General features: G+C 40.4%; 1 protein-coding gene across 14 annotated transcripts in view; it reads left to right on the forward strand.

Moving 5' to 3' along the window:
• The window catches only part of LOC105467273 (formin 1), a 468,877-nt gene that overhangs the window by 382,108 nt on the left and 61,232 nt on the right, over positions 1-25,537 (forward strand). For 13 of the 14 annotated variants that reach the window (XR_011606208.1, XR_011606209.1, XR_011606210.1 and 10 more), the window contains 2 exons: positions 2,198-2,249; positions 7,547-7,696. Coding sequence is in view for 7 of the 14 variants with exons in the window: in XM_071067172.1 (XP_070923273.1) it covers positions 2,198-2,249; positions 7,547-7,696 (202 nt within the window). In the remaining 7 variants the exon portion in view is untranslated. The remainder of the gene's footprint in view (positions 1-2,197; positions 2,250-7,546; positions 7,697-25,537) is intronic. The other variant, XM_071067175.1, reaches the window with a different exon arrangement.

Genomic DNA, 25,537 nt, shown 5'->3' on the forward strand with positions numbered 1-25,537 from the left:
CATGGGCAAAATTAGGAAAAATTTAGATGACTAATTTCTTCTCATTTTCCTGGAGGCGCTTTTCCCTACCCTCGGAGTTTCTGCAGTGTGCATTGGCTCTTAATAATACCTCTTTTTACATGTATTATCTCATTAAATCTTTACAGCAGCTGTATGATAATGCTCACTATGGCTATTCTCATAGGACAGATGAGGCAATAACTAAGCATTTGGTCTTAACTAACTTGCCCAGAGTCACACAGGTAGTAAATGGTAGGGCCAGGTTTAATAAAATGGTGGTGTTTCAAAATCCCTTATTACCTTTCATGAAGTATCACAGCATAGATCCTAAACATAAGATTCATTTTTTTTTCATTCATTTTAAATCATCGTAGCCCTAAATTAAAGGAATCTGAAGGCTTGTATAGCTTACGTCTCGACTTTCCTATTTTTCTGGTATTTTTAAAGTGTGAGAGTGGTATTTTCATATACAATAATATATCTTCTGATTGTAGAGAAGGATATATAAAAGAACCACCCCAAAATGAAACCTCTTGATAATCCTATAGAAAGAACATAGGTTCTTGACCTGTGGATTCAGAGTTGTATCTCAGTATCATTGATTTTCTTAGTAACCTCATGAAAACATTATTCTGACAAGAGTCCACAGGCTTCCCTAGACTGCCAAAAGGGCCTGTGGGTGTGGAGGCAGTGTGTGCAAGATTCCCATGACTCTGAGCAGAACTGAACTGTTGCAAATGCTACTGAGTTTATTATGTTCCCGTGTTGGTTTTGTTTTTTGTGGGAACGTTAAGGGGGAACATGATGAGATGTGCAAGAGTGAGCACATGTCCTGATCTACCCAGATTGCCCTAATTCATGTCTTTGTCCAGGTGTAATTATTAATATCAGTCTCAAAAGTGTCCCAGAGAAAACAAATTATTTGGCCTCTGTTAGCTATGTCTGTTATCAAGACTTCATGACTAAAACACCAAAAGCAATAGCAACAAAAGCCAAAACCGACAAATGGGATCTAATTAAACTAAAGAGCTTCTGCACAGCAAAATAAACTATCATCAGAGTGAACAGGCAACCTACAGAATGGGAGAAAATTTTTGCAATCTACCCATCTGACAAAGGGCTAATATCCAGAATCTACAAATAACCTAAACAAATTTACAAGAAAAAAAAATCCCATCGAAAAGTAGGCAAAGGAGATGAACAGACACTTCTCAGAAGAAGACATTTATGCAGCCAACAGACACATGAAAAAATGCTCATCATCACTGGTCATCAGAGAAGTGCAAATCAAAACCACAATGAGATACCATCTCACACCAGTTAGAATGGCGATCATTAAAAAGTCAGGAAACAACAGGTGCTGGAGAGGATGTGGAGAAATAGGAACACTTTTACATTGTTGGGAGTGTAAATGAGTTCAACCATTGTGGAAGACAGTGTGGCGATTACTCAAAGATGTAGAACTAGAAAAACCATTTGACCCATCCATCCCATTACTGAGTATATACCCAAAGGATTATAAATCATGGTACTGTAAAGATATATGCACACGTATGTTTATTGTGGCACTGTTCACAATAGCAGAGACTTGGAACAACCAACCCAAATGTCCGTCAATGATAGACTGGATTAAGAAAATGTGGCACATATACACCATGGAATACTGTGCAGCCATAAAAAAGGATGAGTTCATCCTTTGCAGGGACATAGATGTCCTTTGCAGGGACATAGATGAAGCCAGAAACCGTCCTCAGCAAACTATCACAAGGACAGAAAACCAGACACCACATGTTCTCACTTATAGGTGGGAGTTGAACTATGAGAACAGATGGACACAGAGTGGGGAATATCACACACCAGGGCCTGTTAGGGGTGGGGGTTTGCGGGAGGGATAGTATTAGGAGAAATGTAAATGACAAGTTGATGGGTGCAACAAACCAACATGGCACATGTATACGTATGTAACAAACCTGCACATTGTGGACATGTACCCTGGAACTTAAAGTATAATTAAAAAGAAAAAAAGCAGTGGTGGCAGATAAAGCAAATGGAATGCTATTACCAGGACATGTGCTAGAGGCTACCCATCCCTGAATTCAGACCTGCTGTGGTAAAGAATGGGTGTAATTGAAGCTGTAAGATTACGCAAAGGAGACGACAGAAAAAAACATTTTTAATCATGATTTCTCTTTTACAGCCAGAAAAGAGCATAAGATGGAAGAAAGTCACTTAGAGAATGCACAGAAAAGGTAAGCAGCTCTAATGTGGCCCCAGTTCTTTCTTTGACTAGCCATTCTTTTGTGTTATTATTATGAAGTGCATTCATTTTACTATGCAGTTCTATCTCCAAAACATTTTCACTTCCCCAACTGAAACTTTGCACCCTTTGAACACGAATTTCCCATTCCCCTGTCCCCAGGCAGCCACCATTCTACTTTCTGTCTCTGTGACTTTCACTACTTTAGCTACCTCATGCAGTTGAGGTCATCTAGTATTTGTCCTTGTGTGACTGGCTTCTTTCCTGTAGCATAATGTTTGACTAGCCATACTTTCGGCCCCATGTGTTAAGGCTATGCATCCATAAGCAATAAACTTCACTTGGAAGCTGGAGTGAAAGCACTGTAGCAGGACTCAGGAATATTTTTCCTCAGGAAGCAGGGATCATCCAGAAGTGACTCACCTGCCTCACATGCATGTCATGACACTATTCTGCCTGTTTGCCTCTCCTGCATTGCTCTGCTCCTGAACTGCTTCATGGAAGTCAGGGACAGTTTGATCCTTCCTAGCATTACAGCCAGATCAAACTAATTATTGTAGACACCTAAGAGACTTATTATGTCTTTCCTCAGCTTCTAGAGAAGGATATTATAAACAAGGGACAGGTAGGGAGAAGGGGCTGTCCATATGTTCAGGTGGGGAGAAGGGGCTGACCATATGCCCATATAGCATATGGACATTTCCCCCCATAAGTCGGGGAAGACCTCAGAGGTCTTCTGTTCAGCCTCATGTCACCCACTTCAGGCATCTTCCTTGCTCTGTGTCTTTCTCTCAATAGACACCAGAGGGGAACCATTCACTCCTAATCATCAGCAGTTCTCACCCCTTAGGGCTTTTTCTTTTTTGTTAATTGACCAGTTAGTCAACGTGGCTCTCCCTCCCTCGTAGAAGAATGAGTGGCAGTAGACAGAGGTGTTCTCATATGTAGGTCTGAAATTTGAGATACATTTTGCTGGTACCAATTCTAAAAGTACTGGTAAATTAGATGAGAGGTAGGGGTAGGAGACAGCATATAAGGACAAATGAGCTTTACAAATGTGTGAGAGGAACAGTCGCCCAGTTAGGAATTTAAATGCACATAAACAGATTGTAGAAATTCACCATTTCCCCCCTGTTTAACCACAATTTCCAAGACTTCTGAAATCCCATAGAGTCATCTGCCCTGCTTTCACAGATGCCAACATCTTGCCCTGCTTCCCACTGTAATACCAATAAGATTAAAATGCTGGTGAAAGCGAGGTGAAGGCAAGTCTTGCACTTTGCTAAGTGCAGACATATTCTCAAATCGTGCTTATCATCCTGTCATAATAATCATTCAAAACTGAGATAATTTCATGGTTATGTTTTGAGGAGTTTGTGTCTCTCTATTGACCTTGTTCCTATATTAAGCTTCCCTTCCCCAATGCATAAAACTAGCACGTCTGTGTTATGGAAACATGCAGCACATAGAGAAGAGATTATCAACAAGGGCACATTGGTGTCAGGCCAAACAGAAATTCAGCTTCTGGGGCGGATGTCAAATTTCTAATACTTTTTCAAGATTCTTGCTGAAGGAAAAGGGGGCCCACCGTAGAGGGGCCGAAGCTGCTGCCGTGCATTAGCTCTGCGGAGGGGAGTCATAAATTCTGGTTGTCAGCGTTTTCCGTGGCTTTGTGGTGAAGGTAGTCTAGCTTTCATGTCATACATGAAATATGTTAGATCCCATCTTTAATGTAGAAACCACAGTTGTTTGGTTACACTCTTTAAGGAGGTCGTGGTCAGTGTTGCAATATTTGTGTGAGATTAGTGAATTCTTATGTTTTATTCTCAAGAGAAACAGTTTACTCTGAGGCTAAGGAATATTTGCTTTTCCTAAGCAGTTTCTGAAGGCATGCGTATAAGACAATAAGGGATGTGTTCCGCTTTGGATCTCAGGACTGTAAAAGTAAAACAGTTCACTTTGCTATGGGTTCTTTGATGTAATCATTGTCTGTACTTTAAAAATGTTTGGCTGAATTAAAAAGATACAAATCAGACAGGGAATTATAGCAGATAGAAAAGGGGTCAGGGACTAGTTTGCAGTGAAATAAAAAAGTTATATAAAACCAAACATAGGATTAGAAATCAATCTTTTAAAAGTTGAGAGCCATTTTAGAGCTATCTGCCGACAAATAGAAATTTCAAATCGCATGATTGACCTTTGTTTCCTGTATATTAGAGAAGATCCTCCTGGTTGTTAAATATCAGCAATTCTCTTGTCCAAATTGCAAAAGATTTTCAGTGGTCAGCCTCTGTGAATCAAAACTGAATTTAAAATGAAGGGAGTTTTATCTAGGAAAGACAACAATCTAGGCCTTATGAGATCATCGCAAGTTCATATTCTAGCTTTTAGGTTTTTCTTAAACAGTGGAATAACAGTGAAATCAAATAAGGCACACTTTTTTTTTTTTTTGAGACGGAGTCTTTCTCTGTCGCCCAGGCTGGAGTGCAGTGGCGCGATCTCAGCTCACTGCAAGATCCGCCTCCTGGGTTCACGCCATTCTCCTGCCTCAACCTCCCAAGTAGCTGGGACTACAGGCACCCGACACCACACCAGGCAAATTTTTTTTTATTTTTTTTTATTTTTTTTTTTTTAGTAGAGACGGAGTTTCAATGTGTTAGCCAGGATGGTCTTGGTCTCCTGACCTCGTAATCCGCCCACCTCAGCCTCCCAAAGTGCTGGGATTACAGGCGTGAGCCACCGCGCCCAGCCTAATAAGGCACATTCTTGAAGTGACTTTATCTTTGTCAAAGCTGCTGAGTGCCAAAGCCAGGCCATCCTCTGGGACTCTGTTTACTTTGGTTCTTCTGAAGAGATTCGCTTGCTGTCTTAGTTTCCAAAACACATAAGGAAAAAAAGGCTGAAATTTAGTATTTCTTTTAGTGTTTCCCACCCTTTAAGGGAGAGTAAGCAAGCAGTACCTCACAAATCCCCAGGGAGAGAGACAAGGAGGGCAATGGTTAGCTTCGGTTTAGAGTTGAGCAAATCGAGGCCCACAGGAGGATGATGTGTTTTTCTCAGGCCATGTAACAACCACCAAATTACTCTTGCCGTTCTCTGAAATTGCATCAGGATTTGCAATATGTTAATCTCACAATCTGGACTCCAGGTAATGCCAGAGGTGTCAGGTGTTCTATGAAGCACAATAACTGGACTTCACTGTATTTTGCTGGAAAATTGAAAGATAAGTTGTTCCTCTAAATATTAGAAACGAAAGACTCTCCCTTCCCCATGAATGCTCAAATAAATATGTATCTGTATAGAAGGTAAGCTTAAGAAAGAGAAAAAATAATCATGTGGCCTCCCTGGGATAATGCATGTTATGTGTGACACAGAGGACAACTGTGTCTAAAGTAGAAAAGGCTCGGGGAGAATGACTATTTTGTCTCCTAAATGCCTGTGTGATTGAGCATGAGCAACAGAAAGATGAAGCAGACACAGCATTTCACAGAAAATCAGGAGACCTGAATTCTAGGCCCAACCTTACCCGTGAATAATGCCACGCAATCTTTCCAGGTCTCTGTTTTGTCATCTATAAAATGATAATTTGGGCAAGTCATCCTGTAAATTCCTTCCCATTCTAAAGTCCTGTGACTTTATAGGAAATGCATGGCCTGTTCCTATAGGTTATATAACTCTACTTATGTATTCCTGTGCTATAGTCAAAATGATTTTCATTTGAATTTTAAAAAGTTACATGCTATAGAGCGTACATTTGGTTTTACCAGAATTTGGACTGCCATGGAAATAAGGGTTATGTCTGGGGCAGGAGTGGACATTGCCACTTTCTTCCCTTACCGGTTTTTCTTGACATTATGTGTGTTTGGAATTATAATGGAGTCCCGTAAGAGATTACTGCAGTTACTGCCTTTCTCCACTTATGCACTTCCAGTCTTTTAATAACTGGGAGCCAAAATTCCCTGACCAGTAGTTTTAATTTGCATTAAAAACAGATTTATTCTTTACAGAAGCACAAAGAATTTATGGGACTCAAAGCTGCAGCTCCAGCTTGGATCTCGCCTAATCGTAGCCATGGAATCAATTAACAGTTCATCTGTGAAATGTGATAAAATCTTATGAGATACATATTGCCCAATAACTGAGAGCGAGATGAAAGTATGCTCCAGAATAGTAACGGAGCTTCAGGGTTTTACAATCGCCATTGAATGGAGTTCCATTAGAAAATCAGTATTCAGGATGGCCACAAAAAATAAAAAATAAAAAATAAACCTGCTGTGTCTGAACAGATGATAGAGCATTGAGTAATAAACCTGGCCAGCCATTCCTGCTTTGATTAGTTTCCAACACCCTAGAAAAGGGGGTCATTTATTTAAGTGTTCTTGCTCATGGCAAATGAGCTTGTGAGGCTTGGGGCAGGTGGGGGTGAGGGCGAAAGATTGAGTTCAAAGCTATAAATTGCCGCAAAGCTAGTGCCTCCAAGAAGGGCTGCTTGGGAGGCCCAGGTAGTCTGGTGTGCAGTGAGCCTCGCTGGGATAGGTCTTACTGATATCTGGGAATCCACTCTGGAAAAATGGGACTCTTTACTGACCAGATTGGAGATCATTTTTCAAGATCAGAAATGGTTTTTCATCCAAAACTTGCTATGCCTACAACTGTATCTATTTTTATACATCGGTGGTTTGTATTCTTGTGTCATATTAAGTTTTAAAAGGTAGCCCTCCTGAAGATCATATCATCTACATGTCTTATTTTACCCTTGAGAAAATTGAGAGTCAAAGATGCTGAGTGATTGACCCACGGTTACAAAGCCAGTATACACCAGAATAAGGATAGAATGGATTTTCTTGCTTTTCTGTGAAGCATTTGACAGATTAATTATTCCCAATGAGCTCTCGAACCGACCGCTGCTAATGCTGCAGTCAGCGTGTCATCAGCCTTGCGTGTAATCACTAAACATAAAATGAAGAGCAGGGAAGAGACGAGGATCTGAGATGAAGAACGAACTCAAGACATTTTACCTACACAACCCCAGAAATGATACATGCTGATTTTATACAGATAAGATGTGCCCAGGAGCATCCCGATCAAGTTCCATTTTTTGGCACATCAGTTTGAGCAAATAGATTTTCTGAGGCTTACAATAAACTTCAGTAATTATGAGCCCTCAGCTTCTGTGTTAGAGAATTAAACACATGGGAAACTGCCCCCAGCATCCCCCTCCTAATGGGTTTTAGTGTTGAGAATTTCTCACCCTCTACCTCATTCCATTTCCCCCCCTACCTGTTGCAGTTTTGAAACAACAGTAGGATATTTTGGGATGAAGCCAAAGTCTGGTGAGAAGGAGATCACACCCAGCTACGTGTTTATGGTGTGGTACGAGTTCTGCAGTGACTTCAAGACAATTTGGAAACGGGAGAGTAAAAACATATCTAAAGAAAGGTAAGGTTCAAATGAAGATTTGAATGCCTCCTTCAGGAGCCTCGGAAACTGCACTCTTAAACCTATCAAAGTGTGTCTATATCACACGTGTCGATGTTTTCTTTCTGATCAAGTGGCCATCGGGAAAGGACTTTTGCCTCAGGGGTCGTAGGGAAATTCGGGGAAAGCTTGCTGTCCACACGGGCAGATACGTTCACATGATCTGATAAGTTACACTTTCTTAACCCCTTCCAATTACTAGCTAGTAAATGAAAGGAGGGTTGTGCTAATTTGCAACAGATTGCTTCTCTGTGTATTTTCATGTTGGCCTGGGCTAAATGAGGCAGCCTTGCTGTCGCAGACAGTATAGACAAATAAAAGTGAATGCTTTTCCCATTAATATACTGAACTTGCATCAAAGGAAAATCTCTGTGACTCAGGCCACACTTCACACAGCGTGGAAGCCCCACATTGGATTTACAGCGCCACTTCTGACTCCCCGTATCCTGCTGCGGACATCAAACTACGTGCCGCTCGGCCTCATTGCAGCCCCCGATTTTATTAGCTGGGGGTAGAAGAAAAACCTCAACTCTGAATATAGACGGGGTGTGTGTGTGTGTGTGTGTTCGTTTTCCTTAGAGAGATTGAATTTGCCCCTATTTATCGGAAAAAAGCATTTCTGCCTGATCATTTTTGTGATTGAGTTGCCACTGTTCTGGAAGGGGTGTCGTGGATTTAAACTTCAAACAGGTCTCACTGGTACTCCTGTGGAACAGATGTATGAGAATGGCATTCAAAACAGAGTGGAGGGAGACTAAAAATTCCTCAGCATAAGGAAAATGATATATTTAATTACAGCATCTACATTTTACTAACTTTTGAGGCCTGACATTCCATAATTCAGTATTCTTGTTCTTCACTTTGTAATCAAAGAAAAGATATATACATAATATATTTATAGACACATCACAACCTACTCTAGTATATTTCACCTTAAAACACTAGTAAGAGGATCAAAATTGTGAGATTTTTGACCTAGTGTTAGTCTCCAAATATTTTCTCAGGGAGCTAAAAAAAGAAAAAGGCCTTCTTTCTTTCCAGGGAAGTTAGCTTTAAAAACGTTTATCAACACATCTTCCCATCATTACTTCTTTGGGAACATGGGAATTAAACTGAATCTATCCATTATATAGATAAAACTGAAGCAGAGAAAAGTACCATTGTTGAGAAAATAGGTCGTTGATAATAACATGAAAAAAATCCTAAAAATCTTGGCACCAAACTCGTAGCTCTTGCCCTGCAATCACTTATTTAGCCTTTTAAAGTAAGCTAAAATAAGTTTCTCTGGAATCAATTCTCTTACAAAAATGCTATTCTTATAGCAGCATAGGAGCTGGCCAGTCTGCCCTCCAGGTCCACACACCTTAAGGCTGGGACATCCAGCAGCGGGCCTGGAATGGACAGCCTTTGCTTAAGAATTTGCACCTCAGATTTTGAGCACAGTCCTTAGTATATTTGTCCTTGGGGCCCTAAAAATGGTCTAAAACAAGCAAAAGACTAACAGAGAAGGCAATTATTTGCTTTATATGTTAGGATCTTCTGTTGAAATACTGAACTGTATTCCAAATTAAAGAGTGTTCTCTATCATAGAAGTTAGATCAAAGAAACTGTGACTGTGTCATAGAGGTGGTATCCAGAAGTCCTTCAAAATGACAGTATCTCTGATTCCCAGCCACGGGCATTTGTGGCATTGCTTCCTGGGTGCAGCTGTTGAATTGCCTGCTTCACACTCTGTAAACCAACCCCTTTACAGGGTCATGACCTCACAAGACCCTTTTCGGTTCTTCTCATTTCGCAGTTTCAGGAGACCCTTCCTTCCAGCCATGCTCTGTGAGGATGGATCACCAAGTCTCTACCCTAAAACAACATCTCTGAACGTTGATGATGACTAATAAAATATTTCTGGAGGCAGCAGCATGGTTAGGAAAATCTGTTTGTTAAGAAATACTAGCACATTATGTGTGTTACTGCTCAGCCGTTTAAACAAGCTGATTAATATCCAGGGTTTTCTGAAAATGCTGCAGTGAGAACTTCGTTAGTGTTCTCTGTCTGCTAAGGATTTTAGCTTCTTACCTGTTAGAATCACACATTCACTACGGCAAAATAAGCAAATTAACTGGAATTTTTCTATTATAATCAAATGAGTAACACTATAATTGCTTTGTTTTGACATCTGTTTAATGATATTTGATATTGTAGTTTCAATTATACTTTTCCCGGAAACCCAATATATCCCAACAACCCTAAGCATCAGGAGGCAACATAGCATCATTAACAAGGGCATCCTAAAAAATCAAATTCATAGCCAAAATAAAAACCTGATCATGTGTAATTATAAAGAAAAAAACTAGTGTGGGATCTCATCAGAAAAATGAACTCACTTAATTTTTAAATATATTTGAAGGCCAACTAAGTGCTCAAAATCATTGGAAAAATTAAGAATCAGTAGTAGCATTTTCAGAGGGACAGGTTTCATGGAAAATAGTGTTTTGTTTAAATTCTACTTCCAAATGAAATGGAAGTGTTGAAAACAACCTAGGCCACTCAAGGTTAATTTTAGGTGGTGGAGAATATTTACTTTTCCTATTTAGGATAGTTTTCATGAGTACACATTAGTTTGATGCAAAATTGAGATGAATGCATCTTCATAACAAGATAACTTCCCCTCATAAAATCCAGAATAATTTCTAAACTTACAAATGACCACATAAAAACGTGCTAAGTTCTTGTGCTTTGTGAGTGAACAATAACCTTATTAAAACTGGTGTCAGAGCACAGCTCTGTGGTTCAGTAGAGGAAACCGTGTTTCACTAGGGAATATGGTTTACCTGGAGATTAACTATATCTCTGGAAGAGCAATCTACTGTGTCGTGGTATATTAATGGCTTTCAATTTTCCTTGGCATTCAAGCCAGTCTTAAGCAAAAGAGCAAACTTCTGAGCCCAGGCACAAATCTGAAAGCGCCACTTTCTAGACGTGCAGTCTGTGACCCACTCAGTCATTGTGCTGCCCCTGGTATCAGGACTCATCTTTCGGTGAAGCATCCCAGGTCCTGTCTCTTATCCCTTCTGAATACATGCGGGGCTGAGCAGTGTAAAAAAAAGAGCTGGCGACAGCTGAAAATAGGCGTTTTTACCCTTCATCCCCCCACCCCCACCCCCATTAATTGGCTATGTGATCTTGGGGCCAGTCACTTAATCACTGGGAACCCAATTGTCACATCTGTAAAATATAAGTATTAGGATGAAGCAGGAATGAAATGGTGACTGTGAGCTCTTCTAGCTCAAAATCTCTATGAATCTAGAAGCTACTGTTGTAATTTTCTGAGGAACTGGTGTTTCGCTTCTGCCATAATGCCCCTCACCTTTGCTCTTGAGCTGTAGGGGCTCTATTGGACGATATTTCAAGCAACGACTTGCAGGTGAGTTGGGAGAGAGGTTAGGTGCCAGGAAGAACTTTCACTGCCCTCTTGAAATTGGTAAACGTCTGTAGCTGCCTTGCCTCACCTGAACCCCCAGTTCTTCTCATAAAATACTAATGTTGGCCTTTGTTTTGTTTTCTTTTGAGTTACTCAGGCTAGAGTGCCATGACGCAATCACAGCTCACTGCAGCCTTGACCTCCTGGGCTCAAGTGATCCTCCTGCCTTAGCTTACTGTGTAGCTGGGACTACAGATGTGCATCACCATACCTAGCTAATTTTATTTTTTACTTTTGTAGAAACAACATCTCACTATGTTGCGCAGGCTGGTCTCGAACTCTGGGCTCAAACAATCCTCCTGCCTTGGCCTCCCAAAGTGCTGGGATTACAGACATGAGCCACCAACGCCTGGTCCTAATGTTGTTCTTGAAGATCACGTTTTTTTATGGAGCGTGGACACAAAATATTTTTTTCTCTGCTTATCTGTATCCAACGTTGCATTTATGATGTATCATAATCCAAGGTTTATTTTATCCTCAGAAGCAGCTTTGCCTCACTTTTACCTTTTCACGCACTTTTGTATTTGTACCTCCTGATATCCAAACATTCAATGAATTTTTGGTACACGCATTTCTTCCACCTGTTAAATCAATAGATTATCCAAGTATATGCATAACTGCAAGGAGGTAACCTAATTTTGCTGATACCTTTATTGGCTCTTCTTTACTCTTTTTTTTTTTTTTTTTTTTTTTTTTGCTCCTTAATCTGTGTGATAGGACCCTTGCTTACAAAACATTCCACCATTTAGGATATCCTAAGACTGCCCCCACCTATGCCCACGCATGCACACAAACCACTGCCTCCCACAAAATGAGCTGTGAATTTGCAAAAGGTACAGAAGGCCTAGGGGAGGCATGACTTCAGGAATAAAATCTGGGCACATAATTCACCCTGAGCCAAGGCAAACTTTCAAAGTGCCGTTTAAAAACCCCATAATGGGTAAGTAATGAGTGAATGAGAAGTTTGGTGAATTTTATGTGAAATGAAAATAAGAAATTTCACTATACACATAGCTATACTTTACACCATAGGGGAATGGATAGTTACTTTGTTTTTTCTTTTGGGGGCGGGGGCTGTTTTTTAAATTACCCAGCCACATACCAATAGGGTTTTTGTTTTAAATATATTACTTGCTGTTATTATGGGTGATTATGGAACTGCTGTACCCTTGACAGAAGATAGTTCAAAGCTGTTGTGAGGCTGTCCTGAAAGCTGTTCTCAGAGCTCCCTGCTGCTCAGGTCACTTCAGGACCAAGAGCTGGGGACTTGGAGACGCTGTCACTCAATCCACAAACCACCGACTGCAGTGTAGACACTATGGGAATTCTTCTCTTTACATGATAAACTTATTCCTAGAAAAAGCTACATAAGTAAAATTTTTATTTATTGAATTCTGCTTTACTACTGACATACATACATGATAATTTCAGTAACTTGTAACACGTTAACTTTCTTTTCCTTGCCCTGTGTTATGTAGTTAAATGGCTTGAATTCATTTAACTACTAAAGAGCTGCTTATTTTTTTAAATCCCTTAATAATACAGTCACCCTCTAATTAATTGGCAAAACTTTGAATTTTCCTAAATCACATTTAAAAATGGTTCTGTGCAAATACACAAACAGTAAATGCTCCAAGACCTAACGGATAAACAGAATTATCATAATCACAAAGAATAGCCAGGCACAGTAGCTCACGCCTATAATCCCAGCACTTTTGGAGGCTGAGGTGGGTGATCACCTGAGGTCAGGAGTTCAAGATCAGCCTGGCCAACATGGTGAAACCTTGTCTCTACTAAAAATACAAAAATTGGCCGGGCATGGTGGCGGGTGCCTGTAATCCCAGCTACTCAGGAGGCTGAGGCAGGAGAATCACTTGAGCCTGCGAGGCGAAGGTTGCAGTGAGCCAAGATCGCGCCACTGCGCTCCAGCCTGGGCAACAGAGTGAGACCCTGTCTTGAAAAAGAAAAAGAAATCACAAAGAATAAAACCTGCTTATTCCCCAAGCAATAAATTTAAAACTATGTCTGCAAAATTGAAAATAGGCCATAAATAAGGAGAGAGGATAAACTAAAAAGCTGTAAGAATTACAGGATCATTGGTTTAAAAAAACTATACACATCTCTTGGCCCTCTCTTCTCTGAAAGAACCATCCCATCTCTTCTTTTCCCTTCTAACTTCTTTTAAAAGAATAATTTACGTTTATTTCCTTATTTCCTTTTTCATACCACACACTCCTTCCTGTCTCGGTAAGGAGAACGTCTTGGCCGCCATAACAGAGACCAAAATAACTGTTGCTTAAACAAAGGAAAAATTAATTTTCCTCTGGCATAACAATCTGAATGCAAGGAGTTTGGATGTCAGGAACCTGGTTTTCTTCTCTTTTGTGGCTGCCATCCTTAAGGTAAGGTCCTTATTCCCAAGGTGTAAGGGGGCACACGTCAAGTCTACCACCACCGATGCTGCTGAGTTCCTGCCAGTGGGAAGGGGACTGCACAGCCTTTCCTTTTAATATTAAATAGCACGAACTGGAAGGTGCACACATCACTTCCACTTTATCCCATTGGGCAGAACTTAGTCTCATGGCCATACACAAGGGAGACCAGGAAATGCATTAGCTGGGAGCCATGTCCCCGCTAAAGACTCACGGTTTCTATTACTAAAGGAAGCAGGAGAACTGCATATTGAGACTGTTACCAGACTGTGTCACATTTCCTAGATGTGAAATCACATGACTCCTTCTCACTCTTTGCCACTGCTAGTTTTTGACACTGATGGTAGTTTCCTCCATCTCGAAATGCCTCATTGCTCTGATAGTATATTCGGTCTCTCTGCGAAGGTGACTACTCCCCTTCTTCATCTCCCTCCTTAACTCCTCTGTTTCTTCTATTCCTTAGGTGTGGGCCTTCCCCAAGGTAAAATCTCAGTGTTCCTCTTTTCTACTGTATACTCTGTGTGTAGCTAGTCCCAACTGTTTTCACAGCTTCACCTATCACCTCATTCCCAAGGCCTCCCAGGTTTTAGACCTAAATTTCCTACTGCACACTAAACGGTATACCCAACCTTCATCTGCAATTCAGTATGTCTCCGTTGGAAATTATTCTGTCTCAACTAAGGCCTGTTCCTCTTAGGCTCCCTAACTTTCAATTGCAACACTATCCTCCTCCTCGTAGCAAAAGGCAGGCTGGAAATGAGAATGATCTTTACTGCTACAAAATTTATTTTTCATCTATTTCTGACTCTTTACAGTTTTGCCTCCCTCATGGTGATTGTTCTTTACCCTGTATTTGAGGTGTCTGTGCCCTAGTTCAGTAGTCTATCATCTCTCACTTGGATTATTGAAACATCCTTCTAACTCTTTTTTTTTTTTTTTTTTTTTTTTTTTTTTTTTTTTTTTTTGAGACGGAGTCTGGCTCTGTCGCCGGGGCTGGAGCGCAGTGGCCGGATCTCAGCTCACTGCAAGCTCCGCCTCCCGGGTTCACGCCATTCTCCTGCCTCAGCCTCCTGTGTAGCTGGGACTACAGGCGCCTGCCACCTCGCCCGGCTAGTTTTTTATATTTTTTTTAGTAGAGATGGGGTTTCACCGTGTTCGCCAGGATGGTCTCAATCTCCTGACCTCGTGATCCGCCCGTCTCGGCCTCCCAAAGTGCTGGGATTACAGGCTTGAGCCACCGCGCCCGGCCCCTTCTAACTCTTCTGTCTGCCTAGAGGTTTTCTATTTCCTCTTTAAATGTCCCTGAATATTGCATCCAATTATCTTTCCAAAACAGAAGGTAGATCATACTTATCTCTTTAAACATATTCTGTGGTTTTTCATTGCTCATGAAATAAATGAAAGATAATTAGCCATGGTTGGTACTTTAATTTATTAACATACTGAGTTCTCACAACAGCCTTGGGGGGAAAAAAAAAAAGGTTTATTGCTATTTCACAGCTAAGCATGAGAGAATAAATGGATTTCCAATATCATAGTTTCATTAATAAACAGAATGAGGATAAGAACCTAGGTCTTTTTTTTTTTACACTAAAGTTGAGTTCTTTCAAGAACTTCATACTCTCTCCCAAATTATAGCATGCCCTCTGAGAACCTGCCCTAAACTCACTATAGCCTCATCCCTCCCTGCACCTACTGTGACCACTCACTGTCTCACACCTGCAATTTCTTTCCTCGTGTTCTCATTGGATAATTTCTTCATATCGCATTGCCCCCCATTATTTCCTGCTGATCAAAATAGAGTCGTCCTTCAAGGACTGCCTCCAGAAACCAGGTTCTATAGAAATTTTCTGAAATCTCTCTTAATAAAAGAATTAGCTTTTCCTATGAGTTCTGACGGCATTTTCTTCTTGCCCTCCTTTAGCATTTAACTCGTTCCAGCTTGTTATTTTAGCAGTTGATGTGTATCTTTCCACTTCTAGGACACAAGCCTGTTGTTTGCTGTCTCGTGTATGGTGCATTCTCTAGCACACAGCTAGATATTGAAAGAGCATTGAAGATCCTGGCTGGTGTAAGAGTTTGGAGGAAGAACTGATCCAAAGGAAATGTGGAAGCTACAGGGAGCTTTGAGGAGACACTTAGCCGTAATCAGGACCACCCTAAGCCGAGAGTTTTAGAGGAGATTCAGAAGCCGGTGGGGCAGTGTTAGAGATCAGCAGCTCCCATACCTGGCAGATCTCCCAAGTCACCTGGAGGCCATTGTAAAACTGTAAACAGAGCTACTGAATCAGAATACCAGAGTGTAGAGTCTAGAAATCTGTGGTTTTAGAAACTCCCCACAGAGAGGGCAGAGCAAGAGCACATTTCGTGTTTAGTTTTCCTTAATAAATGCCTTGGCTTCACCATCCTCTTGTTTACATGTACCAGGTGAGCTTTGGAGATGAGAGATTGACACCTTCCTAGTAATTTCTTACCTTCAGCCAAGTTTAGGAACTCCTGGGCTCAGGTGATCTTACAATTGTCTTCCAACCCTGACTTCCTGCAGTTTGAAGTAGAAAATGAGCTGGGCAGTGACAGAGCAGATGAATTTGGCTACATAGACCTGGGGGTTTACATTATAAAGATGCGAACTTGGGTGACTCAACACGCTTTTGGAGGAATCACACGCAGTGTTATTCCTGGGATCAGCCTAACTAACTGCCCTCTTTCCTGTGCTTCCTTCTTTGAGTGCTTGGTCTACTCCAGTCTCTTGTGTATTTGCACATTCCGATAATATAAATTTGCAGCACTTAATTTAAACACATAGAATCATGTGTCACTTAACTAGTGGGATACATTTGTGAGAAATGCATTGTTAGGTGATGTCATCATTGTGCAAACATTATAGAGTGTACTTAAACAAACCTAGATGGTGTAGCCTACTTCACACCTAGGCTATATGGCATAACCTATTGTTCTTAGGCTACAAACCTGTACAGCAGGTCACTGTACTGAGTATAATTGTAACTCAATGGTATTTGTGTATCTAAACACAGAAAAGGTACAGTAAAAATATAGTATAAAAGATAGAAAATGGTACACCTGTGTAGGGCACTTAACCATGAATGGAGCTCACAGAATTGGAAATTGCTCTGGGTGAGTCAGTGAGTGAGTGGTGGGTGAATCTGAAGGCCTAGAATATAACTGTACCCTATTTTTTTATGTTTATAACTAAAACATGTTTATAACTACACACTGTACATTTAGGCTACACTAAATTTATTTTTATAATAAAGTAATTGTGCCACAACATTATGGTAGCTATGACTTCACTAGGCAATAGGAATTTTTGAGCTTCATTATAACCTTATGGGACTACCATCATATATGAGGTCTGTTTTTGACCGAAATGGAATTATGCAGTGTGTGACTGTACTTTATAATATTTATATAAAGGCATAATTTTAAAATATCTGTTATGTCTCAAGTGATATACAAACTATGAAACTCTATTCTGGAAAAATTTACTGATCACATACTGTGTCCTTCATGAAGGGTTCTCCAATCTGTGTGATCTGTGTGAGCTCTCTTACCTCCAGAATTTTGGGGGTTTGCTATGTCTTCAATTTTGGCATTTAATGATTTGGTTTTTTATTTATTTGGTTATAAACACTTTTTCTTTTGGATAAATCATAGCCCCTAGAAGATAATTACGATGTCTTGTACTACTTTGTTTTCTCTGTAGCACCTTGTTTTTCCTTATATATAGTAGATACTGAGTTAGTATTTGTTGAACAAATAAATAATCACTGTGGGTTTTTTTTTTTTTTTTTTTTGCCATGTTGAAACTGGTTGCAAGATTTGCTGTCTGCTGCTGATAGATGAAAAATCCTATTTATTTGGGTTTTGGTGGTAGAAGTCCCTGAACGTATCCCATATGGGTTGCTTCTTCCCAAGAATCTAAAATCTTAATAGCTTTGTTAAAGAGAACAGACATGTTCAGAACAAGAAAGATTAGTTAATGGAGTAAAACAATCGCCAGCTCTGTTCTTGACTGTATTACTTTCAATTTGTTTAGAAAAAAACAAGGAAGTGGAGATCCTTTGGATTCATGGCTATGCCAAGCCTCAAACCTCTTTGGAGCTCAAATCAAAACCTTAGAGCGCATCTGTCCACACTCTATTTCCCTAGCTTGGCAGAGAACAATGGAAACCTAAAGTATGTCTCCTTCATTCAGCCTAGAATATTTCTAAATTACTTATCTGTGGGACTCCTGACAGCTCCTGCCTTGGGCAGAGATGCAGCAGGGGGCTGCCTGGGTAGGATGATTTGAGGGGCGCCAGAGAGGCTCCCTGCTCCAGACAATCTTCCCTGTTTCCTCACCCCTTTGTTCCAGTCACCCGTGCAAACAGGCTGTCAGTGCTAGTTTTTGGTGAGACTCCGTAGGTGGTATAATAGGTTTCAAAACCAAAAGAGGGGGGAGTTGGCATCTGCTAGCACATGCATGTCTTCATTATCAGGATTGGAAATGTCTTCCAAAGACTAATGCATTTCAATTAAATTTGGAAATTTATGACACAGGGCTGATTTCAGTTTTCAAACTGTCTCCCAGACTACTCTCCCTAACTGAGGAAATGAATGCGATGCTGTTACCTTTCACTCTGCACCTAAATCGCTAGGTCGGCCCTGGGTGTTATGTCTACTAAGTGCAGAGTGATTGGCTTTAACTGATCATGCATTCCAGGGCAAGTCCAGGGCTCCCCAACTTCAACTCCCCTGTGGCCCAGGGGAGAAGCTCTGCAAACGGAAGAGGCCTTTGTTCTGCAATTAATCATTTGAAGTCAAAGTATGTTTGGGTACTACAAGTGATAGCTCACAAAAGCTATGAAGTGGCTGATCTGTGTAGCTGGTGAAATGCAGTCTCTAAGAGAAGTTTTTTACTTTTAAATAGGAAAATATCTTAGGAATAGAGTAGGGAAAATTGTCAGATTTAGATTTGACAAACTACACAATTGGACAAAATAGAAGTAATATGCTAATTTATCATGGAATTTTGTTTTGTTTTGTTTTGTTTTAAGAGACAAGGTCTCACTCTTTTGCCCAGGCTAGAATGCAGTGGTGTCATCATAGTAACCTCCAATTCCTGGGATCAAGTGATCCTCCTGCGTCAGCCTCCTGACTAGTTAGGACTACAGGCACACATCATCATGCCCAACTCATTTTTTTAAAAAGCATTTTTTAGTACAGAGGTCTTGCTATATTGCCCAGGCTGGCCTTGAACTCCTAGCCTCAAGCAGTCCTCCTGCCTCAGCCTCCCAAAGCACTGGAATTACAGGGGTGAGCCACCACGCCCAACTGGAATAACTTTTAAAGGCTAAATTCTGGTGTGTTAGGAGCTAAGCCTAAGATTACTTTGTACTCATATTCTTTCTTTCCTGCTGGTCTGTTTTATCATGACTGCTAGTGAAACCGACCTGGGAGGCACAGGCAGTGGTTGGTGCCAGAGTGGTCAGAGCCAAAGGTCAGATGGGAGAGTGTGTCTGTGTAAGTATGTGGCCCTGTTGGCCTGCCTGGGATACGTGAACTTGGGGTTATCGTTTATGGCTCTTTTCTCTTAGTTTTATTTTTCTACCCTTTGAAAACATTCCACATAGGCTAGTCAGTGATGTTTTCATCAGCTGCTGCAGCAAGGAAAAAGTTTCCCTTTAAATTGAGAAGTCAATGAGTTTGGTTTTTTTTTATTTCTTATTAACAGTAGAGAGTGACTTGACTTATTTCATTGACTTTTATAGCAATTAACCATGTGCGATAGTTATGTCAGGAATTCGGAAAAGCCTCATGAGTGAATGTTGTCAAGAAGGATAGAAATGAGAGTGGTCCTCACAGCCCTGGTCAGGGCTCTGTGATCGCACTTATTTAGAACCAAAGTTGGACATTAGTCCCTTTTCGCCTGGAGAAGCAATTTGTCTCTGTGAACTGGAGTCCGTACCTTGTGTAGACTCGAGGAGTATCAAAAGACCTGAACAAACTATGTAGAGTGGACAGAACCTTACTTCTGATGTTCAGGCTACCACGCAGTGGTTGGAGGGATGGCTGGACTTAGCCATATCCCTCTGAAAGCATATTTAAAACAGCCCTTACGGTGTTAATACCATCTATGCTTCAGGTAAGCCTAATGAGGAAAAGATCAAAATGTTGCCCTCAGTCTTCTCTATTCAAAGTGCCATAAACCATGTGATATTGAGCTTTCTGAGGCAAGAAAGCCATTTCCACGATGCCCCGAAGTCTATGTGCTATTCCCTGTATCTTGGCCTGATGTGACTTAGTTCAAAGCTGCAAGGAGATCATGGCAAAGGAGTGAATATTCACTCCTTGTTGTATTTCATCCTTGAAGCTCTTTATACCCCTTTTCTGACTTTTTCTTCTGAAGGGAGACCGTAGGAGTGTCATTATTTGGTCATAGAAGCTGTCCCTGGTAATGACTGGTAAGGCAAAGCTATGTTGGGTAGTCAGACCGGTGAGTCATTTATTTTACAGGTGTGATCTTCAGTGAGGACCAATACCTTTTCTGTACCAAGGAAACCTTATTCACCATTCCAAAGGACCACAGGCCAGAATTGACTGAGCCAGTTGCAAAAATGTATTTTTTGCATGTTCCTTTGTTTATCATGTTACTCCATGTATTTTTGAACAGTCATGAGAATGAAGAGCTCTTGCATTTATTAGAGAGATTCTGAACTCCTGTCTTTACATTTAGTGGTGCAGCACTTGGACCTTCAGTTTTTTTCATCCTTTTTTTTAGGGAACGTGGACATTCCCTGTGGCATACTGACTTAAAGGCACATTACCTGTTGGTGCACATATGCCTCTAGCCTGTAGAAAGCCCACAGTATGCCATAGGCTCTCCCAAAAGATGAGGCTGTAACAGTGCAGAGCCTAAATCTCTAAAAAGAAAGGCATGCTACTTTTTGAACATAGTTCACCTAGCTGCCTGTAACCCCTGCTCCCTGATGAGTTGAAGAAAAAAAAAATGATTTTGTAGTGGTTCTAATGTGAAAGCAAAGGTTACAGTCAACTTCTTTTTTTTTTTTTTTTTTTTTTTTTTTTTTTTTTTTTTAATTTTTTGAGACAGAGTCTCACTCTGTCACCCAGGCTGGAGTGCAGTGGCACAATCTCAGCTCACTGCAAGCTCCACCTCCCGGGTTCACGCCGTTCTCCTGCCTCAGCCCCCCAAGTAGCTGGGACTACAGGCACCCACCACCACACCCGGCTAATTTTTTGTATTTTTAGTAGAGACGGGGATTTACTGTATTAGCCAGGATGGTCTCAATCTCCTGATCTCGTGATCCGCCCATCTCGGCCTCCCAAAGTGCTGGGATTACAGGCGTGAGCCACTGTGTCTGACCAGGTTGTAATCAACTACAGAGGCAAGAGTAGGCAAGAACATCTGAGGACATGACTCACTTTCTCATCTCATACTTGTGTCTTTCCTCAGTAGTTGGCAGCACTTGGTATTTACCGGGGCTCCCAGTAACTCCTTAGGGAGCATATGCATGATAGAAGGAGGAAAAGATTAAGTGTTCAAAAATTTTACTGAGACATTTATGAATTGAGAATATGTGTGTTCTTTCTCTGACATGTTTGTATGTTTTTTTCCTATATTTCCAAATTATTTTGTAAGGATTGCCATATAACCTTTATTTATTTTTTTATTTTTATCAATACAGGAGGTACATGAATTTGTACAGGTTTGTTACACGGATATATTTCATAGTGGCAGGGTTTGGGCTTCTAGTGTATCCATCACCTGAAGAGTGAACCTTGTACCCAAAAGGTTATTTGTTGACCCTTACTGTCTTCCCACTCTCCTCCCTTTCTAATAATCCCCAGTGTCTGTTATTTCCCTCTATATGTCCACGTGTAACCACTGTTTAGCTCCCACTTACAAGTGAGACCATGCAGTATTTGATTTTCTCTTTCTGAGTTATTTCACTTAGGATAATGGTCTGAAGCTCCATCTATGTTGCTGCCATGGACATGATTTCATTCTTTTTATGACTGCATAGTATTTCATGGTGTAGGTGATCCACATTTTCTTTGTCCAGTCACCTACCGATGGACATTAGAGCCGACATCTAGGCCAGAAACAAAAATAAGTCCACAAACAGTGAGGAGGTTGAGCATGGATGCCGCTAGAAACTGTCTAACCAGCAAATTTTCTTTGATTAAATGCAAAAAGCCCTTACCTCGTAAGTGGGAGAGAGAAATTCCAGACTTGGGACAAAGTTACATGACCTCCCTGAGTCCTAGTCTCCTTGTGGGCAAAGTAATGTGGATACTTTTCAGTATCTTGGAATCTATACATAAGATGACATGTGTAAATATTTAACACATTTGGGTGGCCTTGAGCATCTTTTCTTTTTCCTTGTTTAAGACTCAGTCAGCTAATCAGTAACTGGAACTATACTTCTAAATGTTTTTATAGTTTTTTCCCAAGGATAAATGCAAAAAGCAATCATTTTATAACTCTTGAGTATTTACTAAACATTTAAACTGTTTAAGGCAGAAAAACAAAAGTTATCAATGCATGTCATTTGTCACATAGATGCTAAGAACTGACTTGTGCATGGTACAGTGCTGGGTAAAGGAACAAGGAGAGGTCCCAAATATGGATAAGTCCTGCTCATTGTCCTCAAGTCATTCCAATGGTTTAAGAAAAATAAGACACCTACTCAGTTCTAAGATGAAATGCCTTAAGTACCTTAAGAGAGGCACAAAGTGCTTTGTCACTTAAGAAAAGAGCAATTACTTCTGGCTAAGAGAGATGAAGGAAGCTTTCGTGACTTTGACACTTAAGCTGTAAACAGAAGCATGGGAAGAATTTGAATGCATGGAAATGACTCAGACAGTCATTGGGGGAACAGTAAAAGCAAGATGCAAAGGTGAGAAAAAGCCATGTGCAAAGAATGTAAGGCGTTTGGGTGGGTCATGGAACACATGGAGTTAGGTGAAGGAAAAGAGGCTTGATCAGTAACCACATATAGTACTTTCTTTAATTTTTATAGCAACACTGTTATTAGGTGTGGTATTATTCACACTTTTAAGAGATGAGGAAGTTGAGGTTCAGGGGATTACGTGACTTCTCCAAAGATACTCAGCTAATTAAACCGGCCTACTATGAATACAATAGATCTGGGTCTGAAGAGGTAAGATAGACAAGTAAACTAGGTTTATAACGGGGAGATTGGATTGCCAATCCAAAATCATAAGATTTTGGATCCTATGATATAGTCCAGGAATTGGCAAACTGCAGCCTCTGAGCCAGATCTGGCCCACTACCAGTATTTGTCAATAAAATCTGTTAGAACAGGGCATTGCCTGGTTGTTGATGTATTTGTCTGATGGCTACTTTCACACTGCAACAGCAGAATTAATTTATTGTCCAGTGCACAAGTAAGAATGTTGAATTCATTGTCACTAACCTGTGCCTGTGGGTGGGGAGATGCGATTACTAAAACTGTGTGTTAAGCAAATTGTATAACATTAGCTAGATAAAGAGCTAAGCTACTCAGCCACTTACAGATGCCAACAAGTATGTGATTAATATTAAGCAAGGTATTTTTTATTTGAAGCATGGAAGAAAAAGCATATTTTTTAAATGTCTCAGTTGATCTTTAAGTATTTACTATTTTGAAGATTTTTTTTTGAAGAAATTTTAAAAATAAAAATACAAAAGAACATATCACACCCATGTTCCCACTACCTAGAATTATAACTATTAACATTCATCATATATTCTTTAAGATTTTAAATTTAAAAGTGAAGTATTACAGATAAAATGAAATTCTATTTGGCATGTTATTGTCGGTGTCATTCTCTTCCCAGATCTTTCTAGCAATAACCTCTGTCATGAAATTATTGAGTATCTTTCTAGTCTATTTTGAATACTTTTATATGTGTGTATCCGTATATAAATACAGATAGATGTTTGTATGTATGGGTTCAATTTAAAATTATACGCACAATGTAGCATACTGCCTGCAAAGTAGCAATAGCAGCTTACATTTATTCGCTATTACCACCTGCCGGGAGCTGCACTGCTGTTACAGGACCCCACCACTTTGGCTCAGGGGTTTCCTCACTGTGGTTGCCAGAAAGATGTTACAGGAAAGCAGTCTCGATTCAGACCCCGAAGAGAGGGTTCTTGGATCTCACACAAGAAAGAATACAGAGCGAGTCCGTAGAGTACAGGGAAGGCAAGTTTATCAGGAAAGCAAAGGAATAAAAGAATGGCTACTCCATAGGCAGAGCACCCTGCGAGCTGTTGGCTGCCCACTTTTATGGTTATTTTTTGATGATATGCTAAATAAGAGATAGATTATTCATGCCTCCCCTTTTTAAGATCATGTAGGGTAACTTCCTGACTGTTGCCATGACATTTGTAAACTGTCTTAGCACTAATGGGAGTGTAGCAGTAAGGATGACCAGAGGTCACTACGTGGCCATCTTGGTTTTGGCCAGTTTGGGCCAACTTCTTTACTGCAACCTATTTTATCAGCAAGGTCTTCATGACCTGTGTCTTGTGCTGACCTCCTGTCTCTTCCTGTGACTTAGAATGCCTTAGCCATCTGGGAATGTAGCCCACTAGGTCTCAGCCTCATTTTACCCAGCTTCTGTTCAAGATGGAGTTGGTCTGGTTCACATGCTTCTGACACTGTCTCAGTCCTCTCATTGATCCTATGTAGCATGCAGTATTGCTGTCAAGTATTTTTTAAGAAATAAGGCACACAGAGAGTTCTCTTCTGTAGAGTCACACAGTTAATAAGTGATAGGGCTGAGAATTAATTCTGCAGTCAGACTTTGGAGCCTGAGCTCTTGACCATCATCATAGATGGCCTGTTCACTGTGTCACTGCAGGATTCTTCACTCTCTCAATATCATGTCTCTGATACCTGTGCTGGTTGAATTCATAGATCTAGTTCATTCCTTCTCACTGTTTTACCCTATTCTGTTGAATGAATACTGTACATAAGCAGCATTGCACATTGCATGGTGGTTAAGACCTATGAAATGGGAATAGTCAAAGTTCCTGTCTCACAGAGTTGTTGTGAAAATTAAGTTTAATTCAAATACAGTAGATAGAACAGCACCTGGTACAGATTAAGTACCCAGTAAATGTTGCTATTTGCTATTGTCATGTATCTATTACCCATTGAAACTATTCATTAGGATGTCTGCAGTTTTTCATGATTGCGTATATTGCCACAGTGAAAGCTCAGTGTCTGTTTGTTATTCTTTTTGGTATCTCCCTACAAGAAAACTTGACGGCTTGTAGAGTGTACGTGCTTCCAGTTTTACTTGATATTGCCAAACCCCGCTACACCAATTTCTTCTCCCTAGTGCACTGTGTGGCACCTCCCATTCCCCTGCATCCTCACAAACAGTTAATATTGTCTAAATATTTACGTTTGCCAACCTGATGGGTAAGAAATACTATCATGCTGAATTAATGAATTTTTAACAAATTTTCTTGAGATAGAATTTACATATTGCAAAATTCACCCTTTTAAAGTGTACAATTCAGTACACATTAGTATCACTTCACTACACAGTGGTTTTTAGTATGTTCACAAGGGTGTGCAACCATTACCTCTATCTGATTTTAGAGGAAATCGTTGACTGGTTAGCAATAACTCCCCATTTTCCCCTGCATGGGTAAACCCATGGTTTTGCTAATCTACTTTCTGTATGGATTTGCCTATTCTGAACACTTCATATAAATGGAGTCATGTGTTTTTGTGATTAGCTTCTTTCACTTAGCACAACGTTTTTGAGGTACATCCATGTCATAGCATGTATCAGCAAATTCATTCCTTTTTATGGCTCAATAATATTCCATTGTATGGATATACC

The sequence above is a fragment of the Macaca nemestrina genome, chromosome 7 (assembly GCF_043159975.1).
Source record: "Macaca nemestrina isolate mMacNem1 chromosome 7, mMacNem.hap1, whole genome shotgun sequence".
Taxonomy (NCBI): domain Eukaryota; kingdom Metazoa; phylum Chordata; class Mammalia; order Primates; family Cercopithecidae; genus Macaca; species Macaca nemestrina.